The 26,391-nt window shown below is 56.1% G+C and overlaps 12 protein-coding genes across 12 annotated transcripts; 5 read left to right on the top strand and 7 right to left on the bottom strand.

The window, feature by feature from the left end:
* Nucleotides 1–457: 457 nt before the first annotated feature.
* On the bottom strand, nt 458–2,002 carry ACO1O0_006927 (FAD-binding oxidoreductase; the record flags this gene model as incomplete). The annotated part of the gene is made up of 1 exon (XM_083196304.1): nt 458–2,002. One exon carries the CDS (start codon nt 2,000–2,002, stop codon nt 458–460), a length of 1,545 nt encoding a protein of 514 aa, XP_083047512.1.
* A 556-nt stretch (nt 2,003–2,558) lies between these two features.
* On the bottom strand, nt 2,559–4,149 carry ACO1O0_006928 (alpha/beta hydrolase fold-domain-containing protein; the record flags this gene model as incomplete). Its single annotated transcript, XM_083196305.1, has 2 exons — nt 2,559–3,264; nt 3,329–4,149. The coding sequence occupies 2 exons, from the start codon at nt 4,147–4,149 to the stop codon at nt 2,559–2,561; spliced, it is 1,527 nt and encodes a 508-aa protein (XP_083047513.1).
* A 1,266-nt stretch (nt 4,150–5,415) lies between these two features.
* PEX14 (peroxisomal membrane anchor protein conserved region-domain-containing protein) lies at nt 5,416–6,572 on the bottom strand (the record flags this gene model as incomplete). The annotated part of the gene is made up of 4 exons (XM_083196306.1): nt 5,416–6,075; nt 6,128–6,426; nt 6,480–6,486; nt 6,540–6,572. The coding sequence occupies 4 exons, from the start codon at nt 6,570–6,572 to the stop codon at nt 5,416–5,418; spliced, it is 999 nt and encodes a 332-aa protein (XP_083047514.1).
* Nucleotides 6,573–7,018: 446 nt separating this feature from the next.
* NDC80 (kinetochore-associated Ndc80 complex subunit NDC80) lies at nt 7,019–9,339 on the top strand (the record flags this gene model as incomplete). Its single annotated transcript, XM_083196307.1, has 3 exons — nt 7,019–7,063; nt 7,143–9,073; nt 9,129–9,339. 3 exons carry the CDS (start codon nt 7,019–7,021, stop codon nt 9,337–9,339), a joined length of 2,187 nt encoding a protein of 728 aa, XP_083047515.1.
* Nucleotides 9,340–10,116: 777 nt separating this feature from the next.
* ACO1O0_006931 (beta-lactamase superfamily domain-containing protein) lies at nt 10,117–11,406 on the top strand (the record flags this gene model as incomplete). Its single annotated transcript, XM_083196308.1, has 2 exons — nt 10,117–10,295; nt 10,368–11,406. The coding sequence occupies 2 exons, from the start codon at nt 10,117–10,119 to the stop codon at nt 11,404–11,406; spliced, it is 1,218 nt and encodes a 405-aa protein (XP_083047516.1).
* A 327-nt stretch (nt 11,407–11,733) lies between these two features.
* On the top strand, nt 11,734–12,373 carry ACO1O0_006932 (uncharacterized protein; the record flags this gene model as incomplete). The annotated part of the gene is made up of 2 exons (XM_083196309.1): nt 11,734–11,737; nt 12,147–12,373. 2 exons carry the CDS (start codon nt 11,734–11,736, stop codon nt 12,371–12,373), a joined length of 231 nt encoding a protein of 76 aa, XP_083047517.1.
* A 152-nt stretch (nt 12,374–12,525) lies between these two features.
* Nucleotides 12,526–14,172, bottom strand: ACO1O0_006933 (glycoside hydrolase family 47 protein; the record flags this gene model as incomplete). Its single annotated transcript, XM_083196310.1, has 3 exons — nt 12,526–13,688; nt 13,738–13,916; nt 13,970–14,172. The coding sequence occupies 3 exons, from the start codon at nt 14,170–14,172 to the stop codon at nt 12,526–12,528; spliced, it is 1,545 nt and encodes a 514-aa protein (XP_083047518.1).
* A 1,082-nt stretch (nt 14,173–15,254) lies between these two features.
* On the bottom strand, nt 15,255–15,791 carry ACO1O0_006934 (uncharacterized protein; the record flags this gene model as incomplete). The annotated part of the gene is made up of 1 exon (XM_083196311.1): nt 15,255–15,791. The coding sequence occupies one exon, from the start codon at nt 15,789–15,791 to the stop codon at nt 15,255–15,257; it is 537 nt and encodes a 178-aa protein (XP_083047519.1).
* A 528-nt stretch (nt 15,792–16,319) lies between these two features.
* Nucleotides 16,320–17,050, top strand: ACO1O0_006935 (S-adenosyl-L-methionine-dependent methyltransferase; the record flags this gene model as incomplete). Its single annotated transcript, XM_083196312.1, has 2 exons — nt 16,320–16,511; nt 16,571–17,050. 2 exons carry the CDS (start codon nt 16,320–16,322, stop codon nt 17,048–17,050), a joined length of 672 nt encoding a protein of 223 aa, XP_083047520.1.
* A 1,020-nt stretch (nt 17,051–18,070) lies between these two features.
* On the bottom strand, nt 18,071–19,373 carry RAD10 (DNA repair protein RAD10 domain-containing protein; the record flags this gene model as incomplete). The annotated part of the gene is made up of 2 exons (XM_083196313.1): nt 18,071–18,950; nt 19,021–19,373. The coding sequence occupies 2 exons, from the start codon at nt 19,371–19,373 to the stop codon at nt 18,071–18,073; spliced, it is 1,233 nt and encodes a 410-aa protein (XP_083047521.1).
* Nucleotides 19,374–19,835: 462 nt separating this feature from the next.
* Nucleotides 19,836–21,164, bottom strand: ACO1O0_006937 (uncharacterized protein; the record flags this gene model as incomplete). Its single annotated transcript, XM_083196314.1, has 1 exon — nt 19,836–21,164. The coding sequence occupies one exon, from the start codon at nt 21,162–21,164 to the stop codon at nt 19,836–19,838; it is 1,329 nt and encodes a 442-aa protein (XP_083047522.1).
* A 2,605-nt stretch (nt 21,165–23,769) lies between these two features.
* On the top strand, nt 23,770–25,584 carry ACO1O0_006938 (glycoside hydrolase; the record flags this gene model as incomplete). Its single annotated transcript, XM_083196315.1, has 1 exon — nt 23,770–25,584. The coding sequence occupies one exon, from the start codon at nt 23,770–23,772 to the stop codon at nt 25,582–25,584; it is 1,815 nt and encodes a 604-aa protein (XP_083047523.1).
* Nucleotides 25,585–26,391: the final 807 nt, after the last annotated feature.

The following is a 26,391-nucleotide window of genomic DNA, read 5'->3' on the forward strand; positions in this document are numbered from 1 at the left end:
GCGGCAGAGACGGATACACTTTTTCTTTTCTGAGGGTGATCCCGCCATCACCTTCGCACCACCCAGTGTTTTTGATCATAGAGATGGTCCGACCAGGGCCCTACGCCATACTTAATTTTGGTTATTCGGAGCCGCAGCTGGTATAGTAATAGGATGCGGCGGCAGGTGTAGATAGATGTGGTCTTATGGAGTGATGCCATGAGCGCCTCTAGAAGGAAGGGGGACCTGATTCCCTTTGTCCACTATTAGTTCAAAGCTTATAGAGCAGATGGAACAATAAAGAATTATATGAGCACTTTTTTTTTCTTTCTTATCTAGCAATATGTTATGTCTAGGTGATTCCCATTACTGTACAGAAAAACAAGCATCGTACAAGCCGAGTATCCATCACCGTCTATGTCTGCCCGCCGCAACTGCATAGAATGTCTTGGAAAACCCCTCTCCCATTTTCCCCCTCTCAATCCTGCTTCTCCTTCTTGTATTTCCACTGCGCGTTCCGGTGCAGCCAGTAGTCGCCGCTCAGGATGCTCTTCCAGATGCCGTACAGGCCGCCCAGCGGCCGCACGCTCTTGATCGACTGCCTCCAGCTGCGCAGCTCGCGCCGCCGCGCGCCCACGTCCACCTTGACCTTGTCGTAGACGCTGGGCAGCGTCGTCGCGCTGTACCGCTCCCGCAGGCCCTGGTACCACCTACCGTCGAACATCTTCCAGAACTCGGGTTCGTCGTAGTACGTGTGTGCATACAGCCACTTCATGCCACCCAGCTGCGTCAGCTTGGCCTCGAGCGCGCGGTTCTTGGCCACGAAGGCGTCCGGGTTGGCGGGGCCCCAGCCCCAGAGGCCGATGTTGAGCATCTCGGCGGGCTGGCCCGTCGCCGGGTCGGCCTCGCCCGTGTGCGGGTGGAAGGTCGGCGAGGGCGCCTGCTTGAGCGGGCACAGCCACAGGGGCCAGATGCCGAAGTTGGAGGCCGTGTACTCGACGAAGGGCTCGGCGCTGGAGTAGGGCATGGCCAGGTCCTGGACGACGAAGCGCGCCGACTCGCCGCTGCCGTGCAGCGCGCGGTACAGCATGCGTGTGTGCAGGAAGTCGTCGAGGAACCAGCGGAAGAAGCGCGTGAAGGGCACGAACTTGAAGTACTTGAAGGCCGAGGCGCCGACCCAGAAGCCGCCGCGGTCGTAGCGGAAGAGGTATTCGGCCAGGGGGATGTAGTCGGTGGGGGCGGACGAGGACGAGGACGAGGACGAGGAGGATGAAGATGTGCGCTCCTGGACGTGCATGTAGTACCAGGGGTCCCAGGCACCGCTGAAGGTCTGGACAGGCGTGGTGGAGGGTTTGTCATCGGTGAGACGGCCGGTGATGACGACGCCGTGGTCGGGGGAGTAGAGGATGCCGTCGACGTAGTCGTTGGCCGGGTTGGCTGTCTCAGCCTTGAGGCGAGCGACAGCCTCGGAGACGGAGTTGACGCGGTGGTACGTGGTATGGACAAAACGCTTGGCCTCCATGAGGCGCAGCTCAATCAGGGTGGTGACACCGAGAGTGCCCACGGAGCCAGCGGCGCCCTTGAACAGGTCGGCACGCTCGTCGCGGCTGGCACGCACAATGTCGCCGTTGCCGAGGACCATCTCGACGCTCTCAATGGTGTCGTCGAAGAATCCGTGCTTGAAGGAGCTGCTCTCTCCCGCGGTGCCGGCGTAGCCGCCGCCAGCGGTGATGCCAGGGAACTCCATGACTACGGGGGGCACGAGGCCGTGGCGCAGGGTGTGCTCGACGAGGCGGTCCATGGGAACATTGGGCTCGACGAGGGCGGTTCGCGAGGCGCGGTCGACAGACAGGACATTGTTGAGGGCACTGATGTCGACGAAGCGGGCAGCGGGCTGGCCGGGCTTGGGACGAGGGCGAGTGCTGTTGGTCGAGCCGTGGAAGATGCGGTAGGACTCGGAGCGCTCGAAGTAGCCGCGCACGGCGGCAGCGATGCCGGAAACGACCTTCTTGTGTCGCTCCATGGCGGTGGTGAGGCCCCTGGGGGAGACGGTCGGAGGGTCAATGGATGAGGGTGGATGGGTGAGCAGAGGGAAAATGTGCTGGTGTTTGCTGACGCCGGGAATTTTGAGGCTGGGTCACGAACCGAGCCACTGAGCTGCGAGCCTGTGGCACGTCGATTGGGTTCCGGGATTGGCGCAGCGTTAATATTAGCTCTTTAGCTCTTTACTATATCCGTAAAAGTATGTACATAGTAGCTCTGCCCCCAGCGCCAGGGGGCCCTCACGGACATCCGGTGGGGCCGGCCTCGGCTCCGGCTACAACCCCACCCTCAAGGACGAGTACTATGTACGAGTGCCATGTCTTGGTAGTAGTTATGGACTGCTTGAAATCATAGCACAACATGGAGATGAGAGCTTATGGGTTATATACGGCGAGCTTCACTCTTGTACCTGAAGTTTAATTACCCTGTGGCATGCACTCTCCAAGATAAGCCAAACTCTAAACATATCATGTCCAAACGCCTCGCCTCGACTTGCGTGCTCAGCATGTACCATATCCATCTAGGTAGAGCTATACTCAGAGCTTCGCTGCCGTCTTGAAGCCCGCCTTTGTCTGCACCCGCTCCCGGATCTCCTCCTCGCTGGTCTGGCTCAGGTCCTCAAACACCAGCGGCACCTCTTCCAGCGTCCTGGCCTTGACCTCGACGGCCCTCGAGCGGATCGCGCCCGCATCCTCCACTGCCTGCCGGATAAAGGCCGCCCAGCCGTCAAAGCACCGCCTCGCGTTCGGGAGCTTGTCCAGGATCATGGCAAAGCAGTGCGGCATGGCCTCGTACTCCTCGAACACGACTGTGACGCCCTCACCCGCTAGCCTCTTGGCCAGGAACTTGTCCTCGAGCGCCAGGATCTCCCACCCCGTGCACATGTAAATGGGTGGCGCGCCCTCCCAGCTCTGGCTCATGATGACCGAGGCGAGCGGGTGAGTCGCCAGGAGGTCGTCCACGTAGAGCCACTTGCGGGGCGGCATGGCGGGCCAGATGTCGCAGGGCTTGACCTGGGCTTTGGCTGCCGCGATGTTGTTCGGGAGGTAGTCGAAGGCTGCGGCGGTTGTTTCCCCGTCCCATGACGGTGAGCTCTGGGTGATGTCGAGCCATGGCGAGTTGCATGCCACGGCTGCGGGTAAAGGAACCTCCCGAGTCTCGCCGTACCACTGGATGGTTGTTCCATCTCTGCGGAGCTGGAGGAGAAGCTGAAGCAGCGCGAGGGAAAGATTACCACCGGCGCTACAACTATTATTCAGCATGCACATCCTTTGGCCATTCTCCAATAAGTGTGGACGGAACTTACCTGTCCCCAGAAATAACGATGTGCTCGGGCTTCACAGGTTCGTGGAAAGCATCCGGAGGCGGGTAAAGTAGAGTAAAGTACGACACCAGGGCGTCGAGCAACGCCGCAGGGAACGGGTGCTGCGGCGCCAGCCGGTATCGCACCGAGTAGCACCGACCTCCAGTCAGCTTGGCTAGCTTCTTGGTCGTAGGTCGGTGGGTTGAAGGGTCGAGGAGATAGTAGGCACCCCCGTGAAGATACAGGACCGTCGTAGGTTGGGTGCACTCCTTCATCATCACATCGTACATGTCCTTGGCCGACAGCTGCGGGAGCGGGTCTTTGGGAGCCGCCGCTGCCCGGTACCCCGTCCACTCGGCCTCGACAGGCGACAGTTCTGGGGTCCTGAATAGCGGCTCCGGTAGGCTCGAGTCTCTCATGCCATGTATCGTCTTGAGGAGGCTGTCCCGGATGCTCGTCTCTGGCGGCGCCGGGGCGGCGTAGGTGCTCACCCATATCCTCCCCTTGACGCCTGGGTCGTTGAGGGTTAGCTTCTGTGTGGAGGAAATGGACCGCGGCTTGCTGGACGAGGGCTCGACAAAGGAGCGCAGGACTGAGATGACCAGCGTGGAGCGGAGGTCGAGATACTTGGCCTGTTCTGACAGGCCTAGAACGTGCATGATGGCGACTCGGACGATGAGCGGCAGCTTTGGCAGCAGCGCCTTGGACATTTTGAAGTACTCCATATCAGAGCGGGAGGACGAGTCTGAGCTATCTGCGACCGGGGAAGCATCAATAGCGGCAGCCTCAGACAATGGCGTTGGTTCTGGTGATAGTTGCGCCATGGTAGGAGGTGGCAGCAATGGCTCCTTGATATGTCTGATTCAGGGACCAGCCGTCGTCCCAGAGCCAGGAATTATGATCTCTAGTAATGTACGAAGTGGCTATTCAGGAAATGGTCGCGCCCCCAGTCGAAGTCGCAGCCAACAAGGGACCCAGTCACCCGAGTTGCGCTGACTACCTACTATGTATGTTTGGACTCTGGTTGTCGCATGAAACGCCCGGAGAGGAATGGCGTGTCGGGCCCAACATCATGGGTAGAAATATTAGCGTGGCCCTGCATGATGAGAAGGCGGGGACAATGACCACATTAAACGATTGACGGATGGAGCACCGTTGCGAATCTTGTGAATGTGATGTGAGGAGAAAGGAGGAGAGCCTCGGCAAGTTGAGCATGCGACTCGCGCCCACTCGTGCTTCAATTAAGGTATACTCCGTACATCCGCTAGTTTTGGTCCAGAAAATACCATTATCGTCTCGGGAGCATCTCTACACATTGTTGCCAAAATTCCAAGTTATCTAACCTAATATCGCAGATAATAATCCACTGCGGATACCAGTGCGTTGCGCCTTATTTCCTAGAACGGAAGAGTTTGCGGTTTGTTGACACGGTCGGTCAAGACTTGGGTACCTAGGCAGTACGTTGGGGCCGATAAGGTAAAATCTTATGAAATCATACGGAGTACCGTTGATGATTAGGGCCTTCGGTGAATGGATAGTAGGCAAGGCGACACTCCCGAGCCATAACTTCTTCCAATGACCACAAAGGCTACTTCTAACTGAGGTAGCTGCGTCTGAGTGTGTCTGGCTGCGAAAAGTGCACCTGACTGTGAAGGCTGCCTCTACTATAGGTAATACCATGATAATTCAGTGCAGGGGTCTTGGGGCTTTGGCTTCCGGGGGTCCAGATTCGCTTTCAAGTGCGACAGTACATGGGACTCAACAATCCGTCGCTGATATGGGAATAGGTTGCAATTGGTGAGAGATTGCATGATATAGGCACAATGCGAGCAACGCATGTGCACGCCATATCCCACACTGATCGAAAGCTGAACGGCCCCGATAGTGGGGATCCAATACTGATGATGCCGCCTAAAACAAGACCAGAATACCTATGCTAAGTGAATTGCATAATACACCCAAATAGTCTTTTGAGCCGACAGACTCCTGTGTATACCATTACAGATGCAGCACCTTGCAACATACCCTCCCCGTCATCCTGTGACTAAGACCCCCTGTTTTGATACATGGCTCCTCTCTCACACACCCTTTCATGAGGAGGCAGTGGCCTCATCCTCGACCTTGCCACTGTTTGCGGCAGCATCGTTCTGCTTGGCAAAGGCCATCTGCCATGCTGGAATGGATGCCTTCGCGCCCGTGGCGCCATTTGACAGACCGGGGGTCGATCGCCCAAGGGGCTTCTGGGTCTCCGTGGCGGCAGACGAGTCGCCTTCGGCGGCGTTGTCAATCTTGCTCACGGACGCCCTGACCGCGTGGGAGTTCTCGGAGGCAGGTCGGAGCGGGTTGGCAGGAGCCGAGTTGACGCTGGAGGTCATCCTCTGCGTCAGCAGCGTCTTGAGACTCGTCAACTCGCCATTGATTTCGCGAAGCCGGTTATCCGTCAGGTCCTTCTGGTTGCTCAGGGCCTTGGGGATGGAGTCCTTGAGCGACTGGACCTCGTCCCGCACGCGCTGCGCATCGTCCTCGCGCCGGCGATTCGCCGACTTCAGGTCCGCCATGACTGTCTCCAGCTCCGAGATGGCGTTGTCCAGCCTGTCTGTCCTCTGCTGCTCCGCCTTCTTGAGGTCCTCAGTATCTTTAGAGAGCTGCTCCACGAGGGAGAATGCGCGGTCAAATTGCTCCTCAATCGTCTTCTTATCCTGCTCCAGCTTTTCGGGCGTCGGGGGAGCGACAAGAGGCATCACATAACGCTAGAAAAGTGTTAGAAAAGTCCCACCAGGCCCGGATCGAGACAGCGCATACCTTGCCCAGCTCATACAGGCCGTAGCCCACGCCGCCGACGACGGTTGCCATGATGAACCAATCCCTCCAGTCCCTCCTCGGGGGGGGAGGGGGCGGTTGCCACGCATTCTGGGGGTAAGGTGGGTAGTAAGGGGCTGGAGGACCAGAGGGAGCGCCCTGGTACACAGGGGGGGCTGCCGTCGGCTGGCCGCCTGCTCTAGCTAGCGCCGCATCGATCTCTTCCTGGGTGAGGTTCTTGGTTCGGAGAAAGGAGATGCGGTTCTCGACGGAGGAGGAAGCGACGCTGGGGTCTTGGAGAACTGCGCGGTGTTAGCCAACCCACGTGGAGGCGAAGACATCGCCCGGTACTGACATTGCGTCTGTGTCGCCGTTAGCTTTGTTCCAGCTTCATGTAAATGCGCCAGTCACTTACAGCGGACGCTACAAGGTCCTCGCGGATCGCCATGGTTGACAGCAATCTTCTGAGGCTTTCAACTCATCACCAGCTGTCTCTGGTAGATGATTGAATGTTAGAAAGAATGGTCGGGGATGATGTCTCGGCTCGACGTCGACGTGGAAATGGGAGACCGGCCTTGGGCCGAGGCAGACATGACGCTACCGGGGTCCGCCCGCACTTGTCGGGGAGAGTCACGTGTGCACGCGAGCCTTCTCCAGTCTCAATGTGGAGGTACGAATCTGACCAATCAGCCATCTGGATGTGTCTTTTGTTTACTTTTGACCCAGCAACAGCATTCTCATGCACAAGCTAAATGGCCCCTCCACAAATTACAACCCCGTGAACCCCGTCAACACATCACTGATTGCCGCCCAATCTTGAACGCCTTTGTCAACTCTGCACGGCATCCGGCAAAGCAGTACACAAATATTACAGTGATTTGAGCACCAGCCGTCATGTCCCAGGATACGGGCCTGTGGAGCGTCCGCAGACCGCGAGAGGTAAGCTCTCTCCATCTGAGAAACGCCTCGAGAAAGCGCCGGTCGCATTCAAACCTAGACACGCTGACTCGCTGCGCAGACTCTAGGAGGACTAAATCTAAACTCTTCAATCCCTCAGACAGGCTCCAATATGAAGCGATCCGGTTCTAGCAGCAACCCAAACTACCCTGGCGGTCATGTCCGCTCCGTGTCGGGATCTAGGCAGTCCCTCGCCATGCCGCGGCCCAACCAGCCACATTTTCAGCGTTCCTCGTCCGGTACGAACCTCGCCGACCTAGGGTCTTCTGTCAAGCGCTCGTCTATCCGACCGGGCACGACCAACTATACCCCCGCCGCGACGCGCACGACGTCCGAGGCCGAGCGACGCAGCAGTGTATACCGCCCTCGCCAGTCCACAAATGGGCCCGTGAGCCACCAGAGCTTCTTTCAGGCCACACCACAAGCAGCTGGCGTGCCCCGCGACCCGCGGCCGTTAAAGGACCGATCGTTCCAGGCACGCATTGGCCAGGAGCTGGTGGAATATATGGTGCAAAATAACTTCGAGTTGGAGATGAAGCATGTCCTCTCGCAAAACGTCATGCGGTCGCCGACGCAGAAGGATTTTAACTTCATGTTCCAATGGCTATATCACCGCATCGATCCGAACCACCGATTCCAGAAGAACATTGACCAAGAGGTTCCCCCTATCCTAAAACAGTTACGATACCCGTTCGAGAGGAGTATCACGAAGAGCCAACTTGCGGCCGTCGGTGGCCAGAACTGGAGCACATTCCTAGGCCTGTTGCACTGGATGATGCAGTTGGCCCAGATGCTTGACGGCTACGCCGGTGGCCGTTACGATGACGTTTGCAACGAGAGTGGACTTGATGTTAGTGGCGATCGGATCATATTCGGATTCCTAAGCAGTGCCTACCGAGATTGGCTGGCAATGGACGAGGATATGGGAGATGAGGAAGCGGAGCGCGTCTTGGCACCTCACGTTGAGGCTATGGCCCGGTCTTTCGAGGAGTCCAACTCCAAATATACTTCGGAGCTGGAGATGCTCGAGGCCGAGAATGCGCGGCTTATTAAAGAAATCGAAGACCTGGAAAAGTCGACACCCGACCCTGCTGTTTTGGATAACCACTTCAAAATCATGGAGGAGGATAAGGTCAAGTTCGAGGAGTACAATTCGGTGGCGATCAAGAGAACAGAAAAGTACGACAACCGGTCCCAATTACTGGAGGAGGAACTTGAGAAGTTAAACGAAGAACTCGGGGAGGCAGAGCAAGAGCGTCGCACCCTCCAAAAATCGATAGACGCCCAGGGAATCAGCATGCAGGATATCGACCGCATGAACTCTGAGCGTGAGCGTCTCCAAAAAGGCATCGAATCCGCAAGCCAGAGGCTTGATGAGGTGAAGAGGAAGGTGGCAGACAAGGAGGCAGACGCAAGCCGCAAGTTGGAGGAGTTGGAGCGGGCGGTCGACAGGTACAACACGGTGGCGTACCAGATCGCGCTGATTCCCTCATCGGCAGCCAATGCTAGGGGACAGGATTACGAGCTACAGGTCCTAGTCAACGATGACTCGGATCTAACATCGTCCAACTTCAAGACTTCGATAAATGCAGCATCTACGGGCCGTCTTCTAGAAGACTCGACAACCGGGTACCAGCCTGGGCATATCCTCAACCTCGACCTGCGCGGACAGATCCGGACCAACTTTTTGTCACTACGCAAAGAGATCTCGGAACGCCGCAGTGCCGCGATAGAGGATATGATGAAGGACCACGATCTGCTTGACGGCATCAAGGAGGCTATTGAAGACAAGCGCAGTGAGGTTGAGGCGCTGAACCACCGGGTGCGGGCGGCAGAGGAGGAGTATGAAAAGACCAAGGAGGTGACGCAGGCCCAAAAGATGTCTTCGGACACCCAGATTGAGAAGATGGAAAAGGAGCTGTCCCGAATGCGTGCAGGGCTTTCGGAGTCTGTGCAGCTGATGGAGCAGCGCGAGATCAACACGACTATCGAGTACGTCGCCTTCTATACCCCCACAGTATCAAGCTCTTGCTGACAACATATCTAGGTACGAACAGCTTGTTCTACGAGCCAACTCGCTGCGCGAGGAGCTTCACACGGAAATTGACCGGATGCTGAACGATGTGATCAAGTTCAAGATTCACATCCAGAAGAACCTGGATGACTACGAGGGTTTCGTTGCGGACGAGCTGGAGCGGGAGCTCGGCACAGACGAGCTCAGGGATGAGCAGGGGCGTGCTTCAGGGGACGAGGAGTAGGAATGAGTGAGAAATTCTTTATGGTGGACATGATACTGTGTATAGTCCCTTCCGCGGACTGAGGCGGGTTGTCGTTTTCATATTGTGGCTTTGAGCGTGGATTGGAGCGTTTTCGGGAACTTATGATGGGAGCTCATGATGAATGGATATATTCAACGTCTGGGTTTGGCGTTGAGCAATGATGTATTAGCTCGGACTATGCTTTCAAATTGACGTGTTCATACCAGCGCGAGCAAACTGTAAAGGACCAAGATGCGTAGATCTCAGGCACTGGTACGGATTTAGGACCATTTGGAGACTTTGGGTGCGGGTTTACGGACATTTACCCCCGGTGTGGAGAGCTTGGCCCCGTTAAGTCCGCCCCTCAAACCGGAGCTAGAAGCTCTCCTACGGGTGGTATGTATTATTGCGCCATACTCGTACGCAGATAAGACCTAGTACTCCGTAGTAGATGGTGATAATTACTACCTATCTGGGTAACTTGGGTCTTCGTACATTCAATTGGTGCCTGGATTCTCTTGGACCCTTGCTGACCTGTCTGCGACTCCAGTGGGTGCCTGTATTTAAAGTTCCCAAGCTGCTGAGGTCCAGCCCTCGCTGTCTGCAGTCTCTCAGCCTCTGCGCCTGATCAAACTCGGTGCTATGTCATCGGTCCTCTCGTCAATCTTCCTGCCTGTCCAACTCATGCTGGAGCTCCTCCGCACCGCGGTCAGCGTCTTCTATCGCTTCTTACCGATCGTCAATAGACGAGTCGCGTCGCCCGTCGCCATCGAAGCCATGGCCATGTCCCGCTACTCAACGCAGGTCACTGAGATCCCGACACGCTCCAACCTGCCCAAGGAGGCCGAGTCGAACCCTCACCATGTTCTAAAGAAGGGCAGCCAGCACCATATTGTCGGCTTCAAGAACCCATACCCCTCCTATGCACCACCGAATATCTGGGCCTACGTCTTGAAGTACGTAAAATACCCCAACACCCCGAATCGTAGGCGATGAAAAAGTCTGACCATGAGGTTTGCGACAACCAGGCCCATGCTCACCCGCAAGCTCAAATTTCCCGACACCAAGCCCCCAACAGTTCCCGTTGTCAAGCCCGAGTGGCTTCCATCGCGCTTCTCACACCAGTCATCGGACCAGATCCGCGCTACCTGGCTCGGCCACGCCTGCTACTATATCGAGTTCCCCTCGGGCCTGCGCGTCCTCTTCGACCCGGTCTTCGACACTAGCTGCTCCCCTTGGTTCGCTAAACTCTTCGGCCCGCGCCGCTTCACCGAGCGGCCTTGTGACATCAAGGACATACCCGCCGTCGATGCCGTTATTATTAGCCATAGCCACTACGACCACCTCTCGTCCTCGTCGCTGCGCGAGCTCCGCCGCTGCCACCCGCACGCCCAGTACTTTGTCGGCCTGGGGCTCAAGGACTGGTTCCAGCGCAAGGACTTCCGCAACGTAACAGAGCTGGACTGGTGGCAGGACGCCGACCTCACCGTCAAGGTGCCCAACGACGCCGATAAGACCGAGACCACGGTCACGGCACGCATCTCGTGCCTGCCCTCGCAGCACAACTCGGCGCGCGGGCTGTTCGATCGCGATCAGACACTCTGGTGCTCGTGGGCCGTGCGCTCCGGCTCCCGCTCCGTCTGGTTCGGCGGCGACACGGGCTACCGCGCCGTGCCCCAGGTGCCCGAGGGGAAGGACGACTGGGGGCCGGACTACGAGTCGCTGCCGCGCAACCCGCAGTTCCGGCAGATTGGGCAGCTGCGCGGGCCGTTCGACCTGGGGCTCATCCCCATCGGGGCGTATGCGCCGCGCGCGGCCTTCTCGGGCATGCACGCCAACCCGTTCGACGCCGTCGAGATCTTCCGCGACACGCAGTGCCGCCGCGCCATGGGCATCCACTGGGGTACGTGGGCGCTGACCACGGAGGAGGTGATGGAGCCGCCGCGCCTGCTGAGGGAGGCCCTGCGGCGGGCCAACATCCCCGAGGTGGGCTGCTTTGACACGTGCAACATTGGGGAGAGCCGCGAGTTTGGCGGTGCGAGAAGGGGGGAGGGTGAGGCTTCATGACGGCAGAGCGAAAGATGACAGCGCAGAGTCGAGAGTCTATTACTGTACAAAACATGGTCTACCAGCAGGCGTAATTAGAACTAGTGTAGAATTTAGGTGCTTATGGTAAGATTTAGGTGCTTATATCGCGTTATTTCAAGAGGTTTTGTAGCTTTAGTGCAGTTTTGAATATTCCGAGACTCCTCACTTATCGGTATGTGTCGTCAGCACGCTGCGAGTAGTTTGTCATGCCGACGGCTAGTTAGATACCTCCCTGTCTTGCTAGTACCCAGGCAGCTCGGCGCGATGTATATCTTGCACTTTCACCTACCTACGCGGCTGAGAACAATGGGTATCAAAGGTTTTGAGTCTGTGGGATGAGGCCAACACCACTGCTGAGATAGCTAGCATTCAGCACCTTCACTAGTCTCATACATCACATTGGCCCCGCATATTACACTACTAATACAGCAAACTCACATTTAGGCGTTAGAAACAAGACATGAGATAGAATTAATACCAAGTCAGGAGGTTCCGTAGACACCATTGTGGCGGTGCTCCCCCGTTTCTACCCGCATTAGCCACAGTGACGTACTGCGACGCCACACCGCTCCTCGCCACCCACCAGGGTACTTCGGTGACCCCAGGACCTTTAAGAAGCAACTTGCCATCCTTCATCTCCTCACCTTTCATCTTCACTCCATCCCGGAATAAATCAATCCAAGGATCTTCACTCCATAAAGAAACAAAAAAAACTTTAGAAATCATGGGCCTTCCCGCTTATAACGCCTCCTCGACCGAGGATAAGAGCAGCACGCAGACGCAGCAGAGCGAGCAGCTCCAACAGACGCCGCAGCAGGCCACCGGTGCTGGCGCCAACACGGGGGCTGGCGTGACCAGGGAGAAGACCGAACAGGAGAAGGAGGCCGACCGCCTATACGAGGAGAGGATGGAGGAGGAGTATGCTAAGCGCGATGGCGGCTCGTAGACTCGTCATGGGAACAGGCATCCACTTGGGTATGGAAGCAGGAGACTTGCCAATAAGACTTGGAAAAGGCTGATGGTCAACTAGTGCAACGCATGGTGTATTATTCAAGATGTAAAATACCACTCAAAGAATACAACAGGAATTACAACCCACTACCTGATCTTGACGGGGTGCGCCTCGGTGTTGAACACCCACTTCATCGGCTTGTCGACCTGGACCTGTAGCTCCGACTCCTCGTCAAAGATGAGGTACAGGTACTTGAGCGTCTCGGTCAGCCAGAAGCTCTCCATCTTGTTGATGAACCCGCCGTCCTCGACCGTCACGTCCTTGAGGCTCGAGTACGCCGCCCCCGTCTTGGCCGCCGCGTTGATGTTCTGGAAGGCCTCCCACGCCATGTCCTGGAACTTAGCGTCGCCCGTCGCGCGGTACGCGTAGTACAGCGTCTCTATCGTCTCCGGTCGCAGGATGTACGCCGTCGATGTGGCCCAGAATCCCGCCTTCTCGTAGAAGTCGGCCTGCTCGGCCGGCGGCTCCGGGTTGGTCTCGTCGTCGACGGGAAGCTCGCTGGCGACCCAGCGGAAGCCCTCCGGGCCGATGCCCACAGGGGTGCCGCGGTACGTCTCAAAGTACGACTCGGCGAGGGAGACGCCAAAGTCGATGTACTTTGGCTCGCCGAGCAGGATCCCCCCGAGGATGAAGTTGCCCCCTGAGAAGCTGGCCAGGTGGCTCGACGTGGGGACGATGCGCTGACCGTCGTAGTCGGCCAGGAAGGAGATGTCGTCCCGGGTGGTCGGATGTGAGACGAGGTGCTCCATGGTGGAATCGGCGGCGGCGACCCAGCGGTCCTTGTAGAAGGCAAAGTCGACCGGGTCGTAGAGGTACATCTTGATCAGGTACTCGTAGAAGCTGTCAGTGTACCCTCCCCAGCCGCCGCGTGAGTTGGAGAAGGACCCATTGGATATGCTGAGGTGCGTGCCCGTCAGGCCAGGCCAGGGTTGGGAGCTCTCGGGTTTGGGGTTGAGCATGTACGACTCGGCTCGATGGACCAGCTCGGCGTACTCGGCCTCGTTGGTGAGATCGCTGAGGCGCGTCCACTCGAGGACGAGGGTTCCAGCCTCGGCGAGGTTGTTCTCGGCGGAGCCACTGCGCTTGGGCTCCGGGTTGAGCTGGATGATAGGGTCCGGGATGCCAGTGGGCGTGTCAAAGGCAAACTTGAGGCTATCGGCTAGACTCTTGGCCTGCTCAAGACAGCTCACGATGAGCTTCTTGTCCTCCACGAGGTCACTGTAGGGCTTCTGCGAGAGCAGGTCGTACGCTGCCAGCTGTCAGCATAGCTCCGGGGCATGTCTTTTAAGTACAATTACCAGAGAGGAGACCGCCAAAGTAGCGGATGTTAGTCTCAAAGAGGGAAATGTCCCCTGGCTCTGGCGTGGTGGTGAAGTCAATGGTGGGAACGAATTCGAGGATCTGGTTCACACTCTCGGCATCACCAATGACGATGGCGGAACTCAGAGAGTCAATAGCCGTCACACCCCAGCGGTTTCTTGCCGTTTGTCAGCATCTGGCTATTGGAGGCAGCAAGCAGCATGGACTCACCGGTCATTGACGTAGGAGTTGTCGAGGGGGGTGAGGGTGTCGTTGGGGAAGGCATGGTCGTAGTAGCCTTTCCACGAGTACCTGTAGGCCTCCTTTATGGCCTTAGCCTTCTTATGGTCCGGGCCAGGCTTTCTACTCTTGGGAGCAGCGAGAGAAGAGCTGACGAGGCTCAGGAGAACGAGAGAGCTGTAAGTCAACCGCATTTTGACTGGAGTACACGACGAGAGCAAGGGTACGCGATGTTTTGGAGGATGAGGAGGGGGAATGGAATGATCGAGATGGGCGACCAAGGCATATCAACATATCTCTTGTCTCACCTAGGGTCTCATCTGACCTGGGGTAATACATAAGGTATGGACCATGGCACGTTGCTCGAACACCCTCTATTATTCACATCGAATCTCCAAGAGGCAGGTGTGGAAGAGAAGCACCGAGCCGGAGGGTGTCACCCTTGCTGTCATTGATGCCTGGCAACCGGACATACCGAAGTACTGAGGAGGTTGTACAGCTCGGGCCAGTCAGGAGGGCGAAAAGACAAGCAGCCAAGGAGACAAGCAGCAGGGGGATTGATGACCGGCTAAACAACTTGGAGTCGACTAGTTCCACCGTGAATGAGTCGAGTGCGGAGATCGGGGAATTGGGAATTAGTGACTGGCGATCCTTGTGATGGGGGTGATCGGCGGGGTTTACGGCAGACGACCACCCTTGTATCCTTGCAAGCCTTGCTAACCCCAATGGTAATGGAATTATGCAAGTGCAGAATAGCAGATACGCAGACACCGAAAGACCATACATGAACGTCGTGATGCCGTGATTGTAGGCTGCCGGGAACAGGTACGAGGCTATCGTGCTGCTGCTGCTCAAGAAGGGCACCAACGTCGGGTCCAAGGATGAGGAGTATAATACCCTCTTGACTAATATTCATCTGTACTAGTAGTGGCTACGTTGAGCTATAGCTATACGTACCTATACTGCGGCCCGAGGCGATGGCGGGTGAGGCTGAATACGGGGCAGCTGGTCTGCCAACCTGCTCGTCGTCTTAATCATCTCGCAGGTCCACAACACAGAGCTCGCATCAGATGGCATTTGCTGTAACATAATCTGCCGACGTGAACTCTGGAGCAGTAATGCTCCTCGACGGGTCAGTCGTATCGATTAGAAGGGGGCTGGACCAGACAGTACGGAGACTGTCTCTGCCCGGAGTGAGTTCAGTCCTACTCTTGAGTGCTTTATATGTACTAAACCTCTTCATAGTATATATGCAAGTTAATTATCGCCATTATCCCTAGTCAGAGCTGATAAAATCAAGCAAGCCAAACAGCACCTCGGTGTCCACCCTACAACCGTCGCCCTCGCCCAACGCCCCATAGAAACCCGGCTCCAGCCATTGGCGTATCACGTAGCTATCTAGGGCACGGTAGTTCTGCTGTGCGATGATGATGTAGGCGTCTCGACAGCGCGTTGTCGACTTGCCGGGTCCTGGTGGCGGTAGAGAGCAGCACTCGTCCTCGCTGTAGTCTAAGAGTTGCGCTCGGGGTATGACAGAACTCTCCGCCGGCGCGGAGAGGATTGGAGGTTCAACAGTTTGTGTTTGAGGGGGGGCGGCTCTCTGTGCAGTCCGTTCCAGGTCGCGGGTCAGCTCGGTGACACGGTCGAGGGCGTCGCGGAGCTGGCGCTCCGTGTCCTCTAGGCGTGACTCCAGATGAGCAATGTGCTCCTTGACTCTCTGGCGGTGACGGCGTTGATTATTGCGCACGCGTGAAGCCTTGTCGTTTGATGGCCTCGCCGACCACTTGCCCATCATGGGATTCATCGGGTCCATGGTCAATGTGCGGGGTACGATGACCCGATACAGGACCCGATTCTGTGCAAGAGTTGGAGACAGCTAGTAGAGAGAATTGCTGGATCAATGGCGTCCTAACTGGAAATTGCGTTCTTCGGATAAATGAGGAGCTCCAAGGGCGTGGTCTGGTGCGGTCTGGTGCGGTCTGGTGCGGTCTGGTGCTGGAGCCTGGTGCTGGCTATGTGAGCTCGTGTCGTCGTCAGAGGCAAGGTGGCGGTGACAGATCGAAAATTGCCTTTTTGGGCGACGCGGTGGGTGTCGGCGGGCCAACCGGAGGCTATCTGGGGTCTTGAATCTTGATAACCCATGAGCATACCTTGTACGGGGATACGCCGATACGTCGATACGGGGCCGGCGTCTGTAAGAGGCAATGTTGCGGTGACAGACTTCCTCTCACTCATGAAGCCTCGATGGATATAAAGCGTAGCTTTGGAACCAGTTTCACTCCCATCTGGCCATCAACTATTCACCACATTACACTATCCATACACATCTCTCTAAGCAGCCATGGCATCCGAACTCATCTACAACAAGGTCACCGAGCACTATAGTGCCGCCGTGCAGACCTCAGGCGCCGCCTACGGAAGCGCCGTCGCAAAGACCTTTGGCTACTCTGAGAAGGACCTGGCCGATGTCCCTGAGGGATCCAATCTTGGCCTTAGCTGTGGGAACCCTCTGGCCTTGGCTAGTATCACCAAGGTAAACATGGCACGTAGCCTAACCCCCACCTCATACGATTCTGACAAGGAGCTTTCTAGGGCGAAGTCGTCGTCGATTTAGGCAGTGGAGCCGGCTTCGACGTCTTCCAGGCCGCTCGCAGGGTTGGCCAGGCTGGCAAGGTCATCGGCGTCGACATGAACAAGGACATGCTTGCGAAGGCCAACAAGATCAGGTCTGACACGGGCGCCACCAACGTCAAGTTCGTTGAGGCTCGCATCACCGACATGAGCGCCACCCTGGACTCAGGTATCGCCGACTGCATCATCTCCAACTGCGTAGTCAACCTCGTCCCCGCTGATGAGAAGCCCCTCGTCTTCCGAGAAATGTTCCGCCTCCTGCGTCCGGGGGGCCGCGTCGCCGTCTCCGACATCCTCGCCCGCAAGACTCTGCCCGAGAAGCTGCGCTCTGACATGGCCATGTACGTGGGCTGCATTGCGGGTGCAAGCCAAGTGGCTGAGTACGAAAAGTTTCTCAAGGATGCAGGCTTTGCAGGTATCCCCCCCACAGTGAATGTATAGGAGCGGGCCAGTGGCTGACACTTCGCGATGTATTAAGAGGTCCTCATAACCGATACTAGGAGTGACCTGAACGTCTATCTCGACACGAACGAGGATGGGTCGAGTAAAAGCCAGTGCTGTGGCACAGCAAAGCCCGTCAATACTGGCTGTTGTGCACCTGCGGGAGAGTATATTAGCCCTACCGAGAGCGACCTTAACGAGTGGGCCGGTGAGTACGCTCTGTCCCGCATCTTAGAGGGTATGATTTTGACATCAGAAATAGGCTCATTCCGAATCTACGCCATCAAGCGTTGAGCGCCATCACAGCAGGTACAGCCTTGGCGCTGGCCACTCTAGCCCTCAGGCTGTTGATGTCATGAAGGCTCCTAGGTTAGGAAGCAATCATCCGTAGCTCAGATCCATGTACGCGACAAGTGGACATCCTAGACATTTCAGGAGCCACTAAGAATTTCTCCAATCCTCTTGTTTTTCTGTTAGCTTGCCTCTTTGGTTTCTTTTCATACAGTCATGTGTATACAAAGTACAAAGTTCGTCCTCCTTGATCATCCGAAAACATCCAAAATAGCCATGAATTCAGCCCTTTGGAGGATATAGATAATCCTGATCGGGGGCATAATCTCGGTAGTCCGTGGCTGACTGCTAGAACTACCATCTGTGAACTATGTTGTGTGTAGCAGTCCGGCCACACAAGTTCAAATGGCGAGGTGCACTATGGGGATATGAGGGAGACTCGACCGTTTATGACGTCGAGTCCCCAACGTGTACATGAGTAGCACGACAATCGTTTCGCGGCGAGGTGAGCCAAGCACCATGTTCTCGGTGCGAATATATGCTGGAGTTAAGCCCAACTTAGGCGAGACTCCGGCAAGAGGGCCTGAGAGCTGCGCTCCCATATCGTGGTTCATCGGGGAAGCAAGAGCCATGCCGGGTAGGTGGCCGCCTCTCCTTTTTGGTAGGGTTTCTTCCGACAAAAAGCCACTGAATGTAGGTCTTTGTTTTCGTCGTCATCCAGTCCTCGCTTCACCCACCGCCCTCGCGCAGCTTGGCCAGAGCCGCAGCGATGCCTCCACTTAGAGCGTCACTGTCCTGAGCTTGGGGTTCCTCCCGCGGTGGTTGGCCCTGCTGCCGCCGAGCTGGTTGCTGCGTCTGTCCCGGTTGAGCCATTCGCCTCGACTCTTCAATGGCAGCTGCCAGCATTGCTTCCTCGTCCTCGTCGTCAATGTCTCCCATCAGTTGGAACTGGCCAGCAGCAGGCGTCGTGCCCGCACCTGCACCGGCCGGTGTCCCCGCAGCTTGTGATCCTCGCGAGGATGCCCCAGTAGATGACGGCACACCATCCCGTGTCGCGCGGGACAGAGGAACGGCCTTCTCGAGGACCGAAGAGCCACCCTCGCCCGCCCCCTCCGTCGACCTCTGCACCGTCCTCCTCCCCACTTTCCGCACCCTGAAGGGCTCGTCGAGTGCCGCAGACCACCTCTTGATCTTTGTGCCGCCCCAGCCACTGATCATGCCCAGCTGCTCCGGGTCGGCGTTGACGGCGTTGCGCAGGCTCCCAAAGTTAGCGACAAGCGCGACGGCGTCGCGGCTGTTGAGGCTGCGAGGCACCGTGACAAAGTCAATCACCTTGTCCCCGTAACTCGACGACTGCTGTCCGCGGATAGCTGCGAAACCCGCATTCTCGTACGACTTATACAGCTCGAGGTATCGTGCGGCCTCGGCCGCCGACCAGCACAGTATAAGGGTGACGTTGTTGACCAGCGACGTCTTCGACAGCTCGCGCAGCGAGTCCTCATGGTTGGGAATATCCACCATTGTAAGGAGGATGCGTAGATTGTACCGGCCCTGCAGGTTCCGGATGCGCGTGTAGATGTACTCGGGGTGCAGACGGTGGTACTTGAGGCTTGAGACAGACAGTTAGCACCAGCACCGCACATAGAAGAAGCCTCCCTCGAACCAGCAGGGAGACAAACCTTAGGAAGAGAGCGCATGTGGAAGCCCCCATGACGAAGTCGGCGGGGATGTCGCTGTACTCCCACGACATGGACTTGATGGACATGAGCACGGGGTTGCCTCGCTGGCGCGGCGACACCAGGATGCTCGACCCGCCCTGGCGCTGCGGAAGAGCTTGTGGTGTCGGTTGGACGACCTTCGTTCCCGCCGATCCCGATGCCTTGGGCGGTGCCTTGTCGAGTCGCTGGGGCGTGGGCTGCTGGATCCTTTGTGGTGTCGGCTGCTGGACGGGCTTCCGTGCAAGCTGACCCGGATCCGTGGCCGCCAGGGCCTCGAGAAGGGCATCGTCGGCGCCGTAGTCGTCGTCGTCCATTGTGTCTGTAGGTTATACCATCTCCACCTACAGCTTCCGGATTTTTTTTGTGCCGCCAACGACCGCGTGAAGTGATGATGTTGGAGGAGGAATGCAGTCGAATTCACGGAAAGTCGAACCCTTGGATCTGAGCTTTGGGGTTGCCCCACCGAGATGCTGTCATCCAAGGATTCCAAATCGTAACCTGGCCCGTTCACGGTTCCACCTTCAGCAGGGTCATAATTGCATTACAGGAGGGAGAGATACTCATCTATTTCAATTTACTGTAATAGTATTAAGTTCTGTCCCTTCTAATAAATGTCTGAACGTCTTCGTATAATCTCCAAATTCCCCACGGTGATCCGTCGATGCCTCCCAACTCTAAGAAATCTTGCCGCAATGCTCCATGCAATACCTAACGCCAACGCTACATACTTATATTGAAACAGCCGTCCATCAGCCAAAGAAATGTTCGGCGGACTTTCAGTCCACATCCACCGCCAAATCCTCACACTGGCGCTCGTTAACCACCGCACCGCGCGTGTAGGAACGATGCATCGTGTGTAGCGCCGCCAGCCAGCAGTCAAACATGGACCGGACACTGCGCTCCTCCGACTCCCCCATCCCAGTGGCCTCAACCTGGTCCCGCAGTCGCTCGTAGGCTTCGATCATGGCGCTGATTTGCAGGGCCTGGCTGCTGCCCCCGGCCGCAACGGGCATGGCACTGGTCAACTCCTTGACTAGCATTGAAATGCAGGCCTGCAATGGCTGGATCCCTGGGTCGGACGGCGGCCTAGGCAACGGCTTATCGAAGCTATGGCGTTCGGGGTGCGGCGAAGGTTCGGGCGATGAGAAGGATATGGGCTTGAAGTAGATGGCGTCTTCTTCTTCGAAAGCGACCAGCGTGCAGTCTGATGCCGGCGACAGACTGTCTGGCTCTTCAGGCCCAGGAGCATCGAGGAATACTTCGCGCGGATGATCGAGCCCTGGATCGAACTGTGTTGGCTGTAGCCGGGGACCATCATCTTCTTGACGCGCTTCATATTCAGATTCTTCTAACTCATCCCTGGCGTCGCGGGACTCGAGGAATGCCTGGTATTGCTCGGCAATGAGCTCGATGCTAGCCCGACGCTTGATCACCCTGATCTCCTTCCTCCGCGGGGCAGACCCGTCGAGTTGAGCAATCTTGAAGGGTGACCCCATAAGGCTCCGTTTCGAGAGCGTTTTTCGTGGGCGGTTCATGGCGGAAGGTTTGAGGAAGGATGACGAGCTATTGTTGTTGGTGTTGGTGTTGTTCCCCAGCGGAAGGCCGGAACTGCAACGGTTGAGGGCGAGGTTGGAGAATTCGGGGATGATAAGCTGGGGAGGAGGGTCGGCGACAAACCCAGCTCTGGATCCCGGGTCGAGTGGGAGCTCTGGGGAGCTGACGAGGCCGCCACGTTCGAGGTACTGGAGCCACTTCGAATCGCTGAGGTCGGGAGGTATGGGAACGGACGGCCGCTGGTCGCCGATGGGCTGTGGTGTTGCCAGTCTGCCTCCGCAATCGAAAGTGCTGGATGCTGTCGAGTCTTGCGAGCCTCGCTTGTTGGCTACGGATGACAGTGACTTTGGCTTGGGGGCGCACTTTCGCAATTTCCGTCGGGCGGGCCTGGCGGCGAGGCCGTCGAGGGTCTGGTGACTATGGCGAGTCTCGTTTGGCTGGCTTGTCTCACGTATCTGGGCTGTGTCGTCGTCTGTCTTGGACCGAGAGGTGTCGGGGACGTCGGGGACGACGGGGAGGCCGCCGCCGCATTCCATCTTTATGGTCTCCATGGGGAGGCGTCGACCATACGCGGGCGGACTCTGGGCTCCGTCTAGTGAAGGCGAAGGATCAGCTGGGTGCGACATAGACCCTGTATGATAGGTGCATCTGCGTCAGACAATCCGGAGAAGACCTGTCTGGGCAGAAATGGGTAATATGGTCCATTTACGGACTCATGGATTGATGGACGCAGGAATCAGGAATCAACAATCAGGGACCAGGAACTAGGATGGTGATGCAAGTTAAAGGGCAGAGTGTTGTGGTGACATGCATTCGTGGTTGAATACTCCGCCTTGGCCGTTTGGCCCTACTGGATTGTGGCTTCGTCACCCGCCTCACTCACCCGCCTCATCGTTTACCGCCATCCCAAGGTCAAAGGGCCAAAGTTGGCAATCAGTGAAGCTCACTGGGGCACCTGATGGTCCAAATGCGCAGGCGGGTTGCTAGCTTGAGGGCTTAAAGTGCTCAACACGTCACCCGTACGGCGAGTGGGGATCGGCCAGAGCCCTGCAGCCTGCCAGCCATAGCGGCAAATGGATCGTAGATTCACGGAGTGTACCGGAACCCGTAGTGGTGCGCATTAGTAGTACCTACCTAGTACTTTGTTGACGGCGGGGCTCTAAGGTAACGACTAACAGTACGAGTACTACCTTACTACTAGGTAGGTAGTAGCGACGGTCTGCAGGAATGATGCAGATGTGGCTCGCTTCCAACTTCCAGTTTTCATCAATGCCCACGCAATAGGCAACTGCCATGGATGGTGGCCTGACTTGCGTCCCCGAATGTCGTCACCCAGGTGAGTTTACACGGTGCTCCACCAATCTCGGATACCTACCCGCCGCTATTCCTATGCAACAAGTGGATAAACGACCAGGGTTGCAACTTCCAAGGTCGACACGACGACCAACGACCTGTCCAACATACTTCAGATAGTACTTATGACAGTCACTACTGCTTAGTAGTACCTAGGTAGGTAGTATCATACTATATCTTATATGAGTATTGTTATTCAGAATGCGCTTTGAAGGTATTTAAGTAACATACTTTACAGAAAGAATTCCACCGACATGAATTATCATAGGGAGGATAGTCCCGGCTCGCGTTCTTACGCCTACCACCGCGCGTTGTGCTCGTTGTAACCGGTGGGCAGTTCCCGAGCGTCTGGGCCTGATGAGACCTCATAAACAGGCGAGTAGTGCTCGTGTTTCCATGATTGGAGTTCCAAGGGGCCCTCGTGTAGGTTCCCGCCTTGAGACATTTGATTCCCCGGGGATTCCTGATCTCGGATGCTTTGAAGGGCGCACGCTGCAGCCAACTTCTGCTTCCGTTTCCTCAAAAACCACCAGGTCACAGTTACGCCAAGGAAGAGGGCCACGACACCTCCAATAACTCCGCCAGCAATTGCGCCAGTGTTATCAGAGGAGTCGTCTCCACCCCCATCTTCGTTGCTGCCTGTTGCGGAAGACGAGCTCTCGCTATCAGTTGATGATTTGACAGTCGAGGTCGGGGCCACCCCGATGGTGGTAAGGATAGTAGGAGTTCCTGTAGGCCCCAGCAAAAGCGGTTAGCCAAAAGAACAACCATAGTTGCTGTTTCACAAACCCAACCTTACCTGCGAAATACAAAACTCCCTCCCCGTCCTCGCAGCTGACGTCGTCTTGGTTGTCGTTGATGCAGTAGTACATATCCTTCTCCGTGTTTGCACACTTCTCCAGCCCCGCACCGCCGTTGACGCTGTCGATGTCGGGGTCGATGCAGAACAACGGACACTTGGAGCTGCGGAAAAATCTGTCGGTACAGGATCCCCTCACGAATACCGTGGCATCTGGTTTTTGAAGCTCCTTGCCAGTAGCTTGGCAGATGCCGTTGGACAGGCATGCGTAGCCTTGGCCACAACAGACTGCATTGTCAGTGTCGTCCTGGCAAGGTGTGTCGTTGGGTGCGATGTCGCCATTAGGATAATAGCAGGCCGCAGACGCTATCGAGGCCAACTGAGCAAACAGGATGAGTCCGGAAAGAGTAAGCCGCACTTGCGTAGCCATTAAGCAGGGAGGCAAAATGGCTATGCAGGGGGTGATCTGACAGTGACGACACTTCTTATATCAGCACAGACAAAGAACGTGGAGAACGTTGAAGATATCAGTGTTGTCCTAAAAACCGGACATGCCCCCGATTATGTTTATTATACACCAGTTCCGCTCGAATAGCACTTTTCTCCAGCCTGTCAGAGCTAGATATCCAGCAATATGCAGTGATGCCTGATAAATTGCACTTTGTGTGTGCCGCCTCCCACCCGTGCCAAAGTCAGCGGTGAGCGAACGAACCGTTTGCAATACCAGGTACAAATATAGCAAATAGTTATCTTCTCGCGGCTCGTTGGTCTTGACATTTATGTCGTGGAATGCAAGGAGAGGAGTGTTTGGCTTAGAATTAATCATCATTGGGCGACACCGTCACACGGCGCATACCGAGGGACCAACACGGCTGTGAGATGTGGTCAAACTCATAATGAGGGCGGCCTCATCTATCATGATTTCCCTTCACATGTCTCTTCGCCCTCAATTTCTTTTTAAAATTCTTCAATTCCATCATCAACAGACTTTTAATTATTTGATCATGTCTATGTTTATTAGAAATCGTCGGCTGGCCTCGGTTGCGGTGGTGACTACACTGGGCCTGATCTATCTTTGGACCTGGGGGGGTTTCGATGCTGTCAGCTTCACTTTCGGCCCCAGTAAGCGTCCCAGCTGGCCCGTTGCACCGGAGAAATGGCGAAAACCTGCAGACGATAGCTATCTGTGGAGGACCGTGGTAACCAATTATCCCATTCCCACATTCCGGCCCCTGCCCACTTCGCAGCCGAAGTCTTTCCCCAAGATCCAAGCCACCTTTCCCCCAGAATTGGACAGCCAGCGACAGTTGCGCCAGGAGCGACAACAGGCCGTCAAGTCTACCTTTCTCAAGAGCTGGACCGCATACAAAAATCATGCCTGGATGGCAGATGAGCTGGAGCCCGTCTCGGGCGGCCGGCGCAACCCCTTTGGCGGCTGGGCGGCCTCGTTGGTCGACGCCCTCGACACCCTCTGGATCATGGACCTGCGAGACGAGTTCTACCATGCTGTCGACGCTGTCGGAGATATAGACTTTACGCACACCGACCTTGGCCAGCTCAACATCTTTGAGACCACCATCCGATATCTCGGCGGTTTCCTCTCTGCCTACGAACTCAGCAATGATGAGAGACTCTTGCGGAAAGCAGCCGAGGTCGGTGAGCTGATCTATAAGGCCTTCGATACACCCAACCACATGCCGGCCACGCGCTGGGATTTCCACGCCGCCATAAAGGGGGAGAAGCAGGTAGCCGGCACCGGCACCCTTGCCGCAGAGATTGGCAGCCTCTCCATGGAGCTTACACGCCTCTCGCAGATAACGGGAGACACAAAATGGTTCGACGCCGTGCATCGTATAACGGAACATCTTGCTGCGCAGCAAGACTCGACCGATATACCTGGACTGTGGCCACTAGCGTTCAACGCCAAGGAGATGGTGTTCGATCGTGGCTCAACATTCACCCTCGGGGCCATGGCCGACTCGTTGTACGAATACCTGCCCAAGATGGCGGCTCTCACAGGGGGCCAACTCCCCGTCTATCAGACCATGTACCAGAAGGCGATGGATGTTGCGCCTAAGTACAATTTCTTCAGGCCCATGACCCCAAATAACGAGGATATCCTCATCTCGGGGCAGGCTCATGTCAAGAAGGAGGATGGGAAAAGTCGGGTGGAAGTCGAGTACCAGGGGCAGCATCTGGTCTGCTTCATCGGGGGTATGCTGGCTGTAGGCGGGAAACTCTTCAGTCGTCCTCAGGATATTGAGCTCGCTACCAAGCTCACAGATGGGTGTGTGTACGCTTACAAGGCCTTCCCACACGGCATTATGCCCGAGTCCATGTACATGGCCCCCTGCAATCCGGACACCGATTGCTCGTGGGACGAGCGTCGATGGAAAGAGCATGTCCTCAAGGCCAATGACAAGGGAGCTGACGCAACGATGGCAGACGCTGAGGCCATCGTTCGGAACGAGCACCTGCCCAAGGGATTCACACGCGTCAATGACCGTCGATACCTCCTCAGACCAGAGGCAATCGAGAGTGTTCTCGTCTTGTACCGTGTCACTGGCCGGCAAGATTTGGTCGAGTCTGCATGGGATATGTTCACCGCCATCGAGAAGGCTACAAGAACTGAGCTAGCCAACACGGCGGTATCAGATGTCGCAAATCCGGAAGGGAGTCCCGGCCAGTTCAGCTCAATGGAGTCGTTCTGGATGGGCGAGACGCTAAAGTATTTCTACTTGATCTTCTCAGACCCGGAGCTAATTAGCCTGGATGAATATGTTTTCAACACGGAGGCACACCCCTTTCGGCGCTTATAGAAGACAATTGGACGCATAAAGTTTGAGCATGTCGTTGATGTCTTGGCCCGCCCCCTGGCTGCCACCCCAGTGCCGATCTCTCCAGGTTCTCGGTACCTTCAATCCGTTTTGACGCTTGTCTCAATCCCGTAGTCTGCAATCGTGGTCAAACAAGATCACCACGTTGAGACACGGGTTGATCAGTTTCTTTTGCATTAGCTCTGCATATCAAACATTGCCTTAGGGGATACGAAGTGCGTCGTTTGGTAAAGCCAAGCATCCTGGGGGTACAGATATTAGCCAACCACCCATATCTTCATCATGTTTTGATGAAGTCTCAAGAATGAAGGCAACAGTCCCTAGGTGCTCAACTGATGTATAGTCCTGTACCAAACATCGATCTACTTAATGTACCACGCTGAAATGGGAATCTCGTCTGTGGCTGTTTACCCTACATCATCGAAAACCACTTCACAAATATCTGTACCAATCAAGTAATAACACATGAGAAGTGTTTTCTTTTTTTCTTTTTTTTTTCTGCTTTGGGGGCATTTTGAGATGTCGCGAACTAAACATGGGGGCCAACCCTATGGCGAAACCCTGAGAACAAAGCTTCCAACCCAAGCTCCACTAGACTACTCGTACTTTGTGAGGCGTAACTGATGCTAATCCGCCAGGGCATCTCAATCTTCCTGGAAAGAAAGAAAGACCCGAGTTCCATTTGTCTGGCTTTTGGATTCCTCATAAACTTGGCTTGCACTGATATACTATCTCTCTATGGTGTTAAAATCGGGAGGTTGATATTCATCCAACGAACATGAGGGGCAG

The sequence above is a fragment of the Amphichorda felina genome, assembly GCF_050947745.1.
Source record: "Amphichorda felina strain 45539 chromosome Unknown scaffold_7, whole genome shotgun sequence".
In the NCBI taxonomy this organism is placed as follows: Eukaryota; Fungi; Ascomycota; class Sordariomycetes; order Hypocreales; family Bionectriaceae; genus Amphichorda; species Amphichorda felina.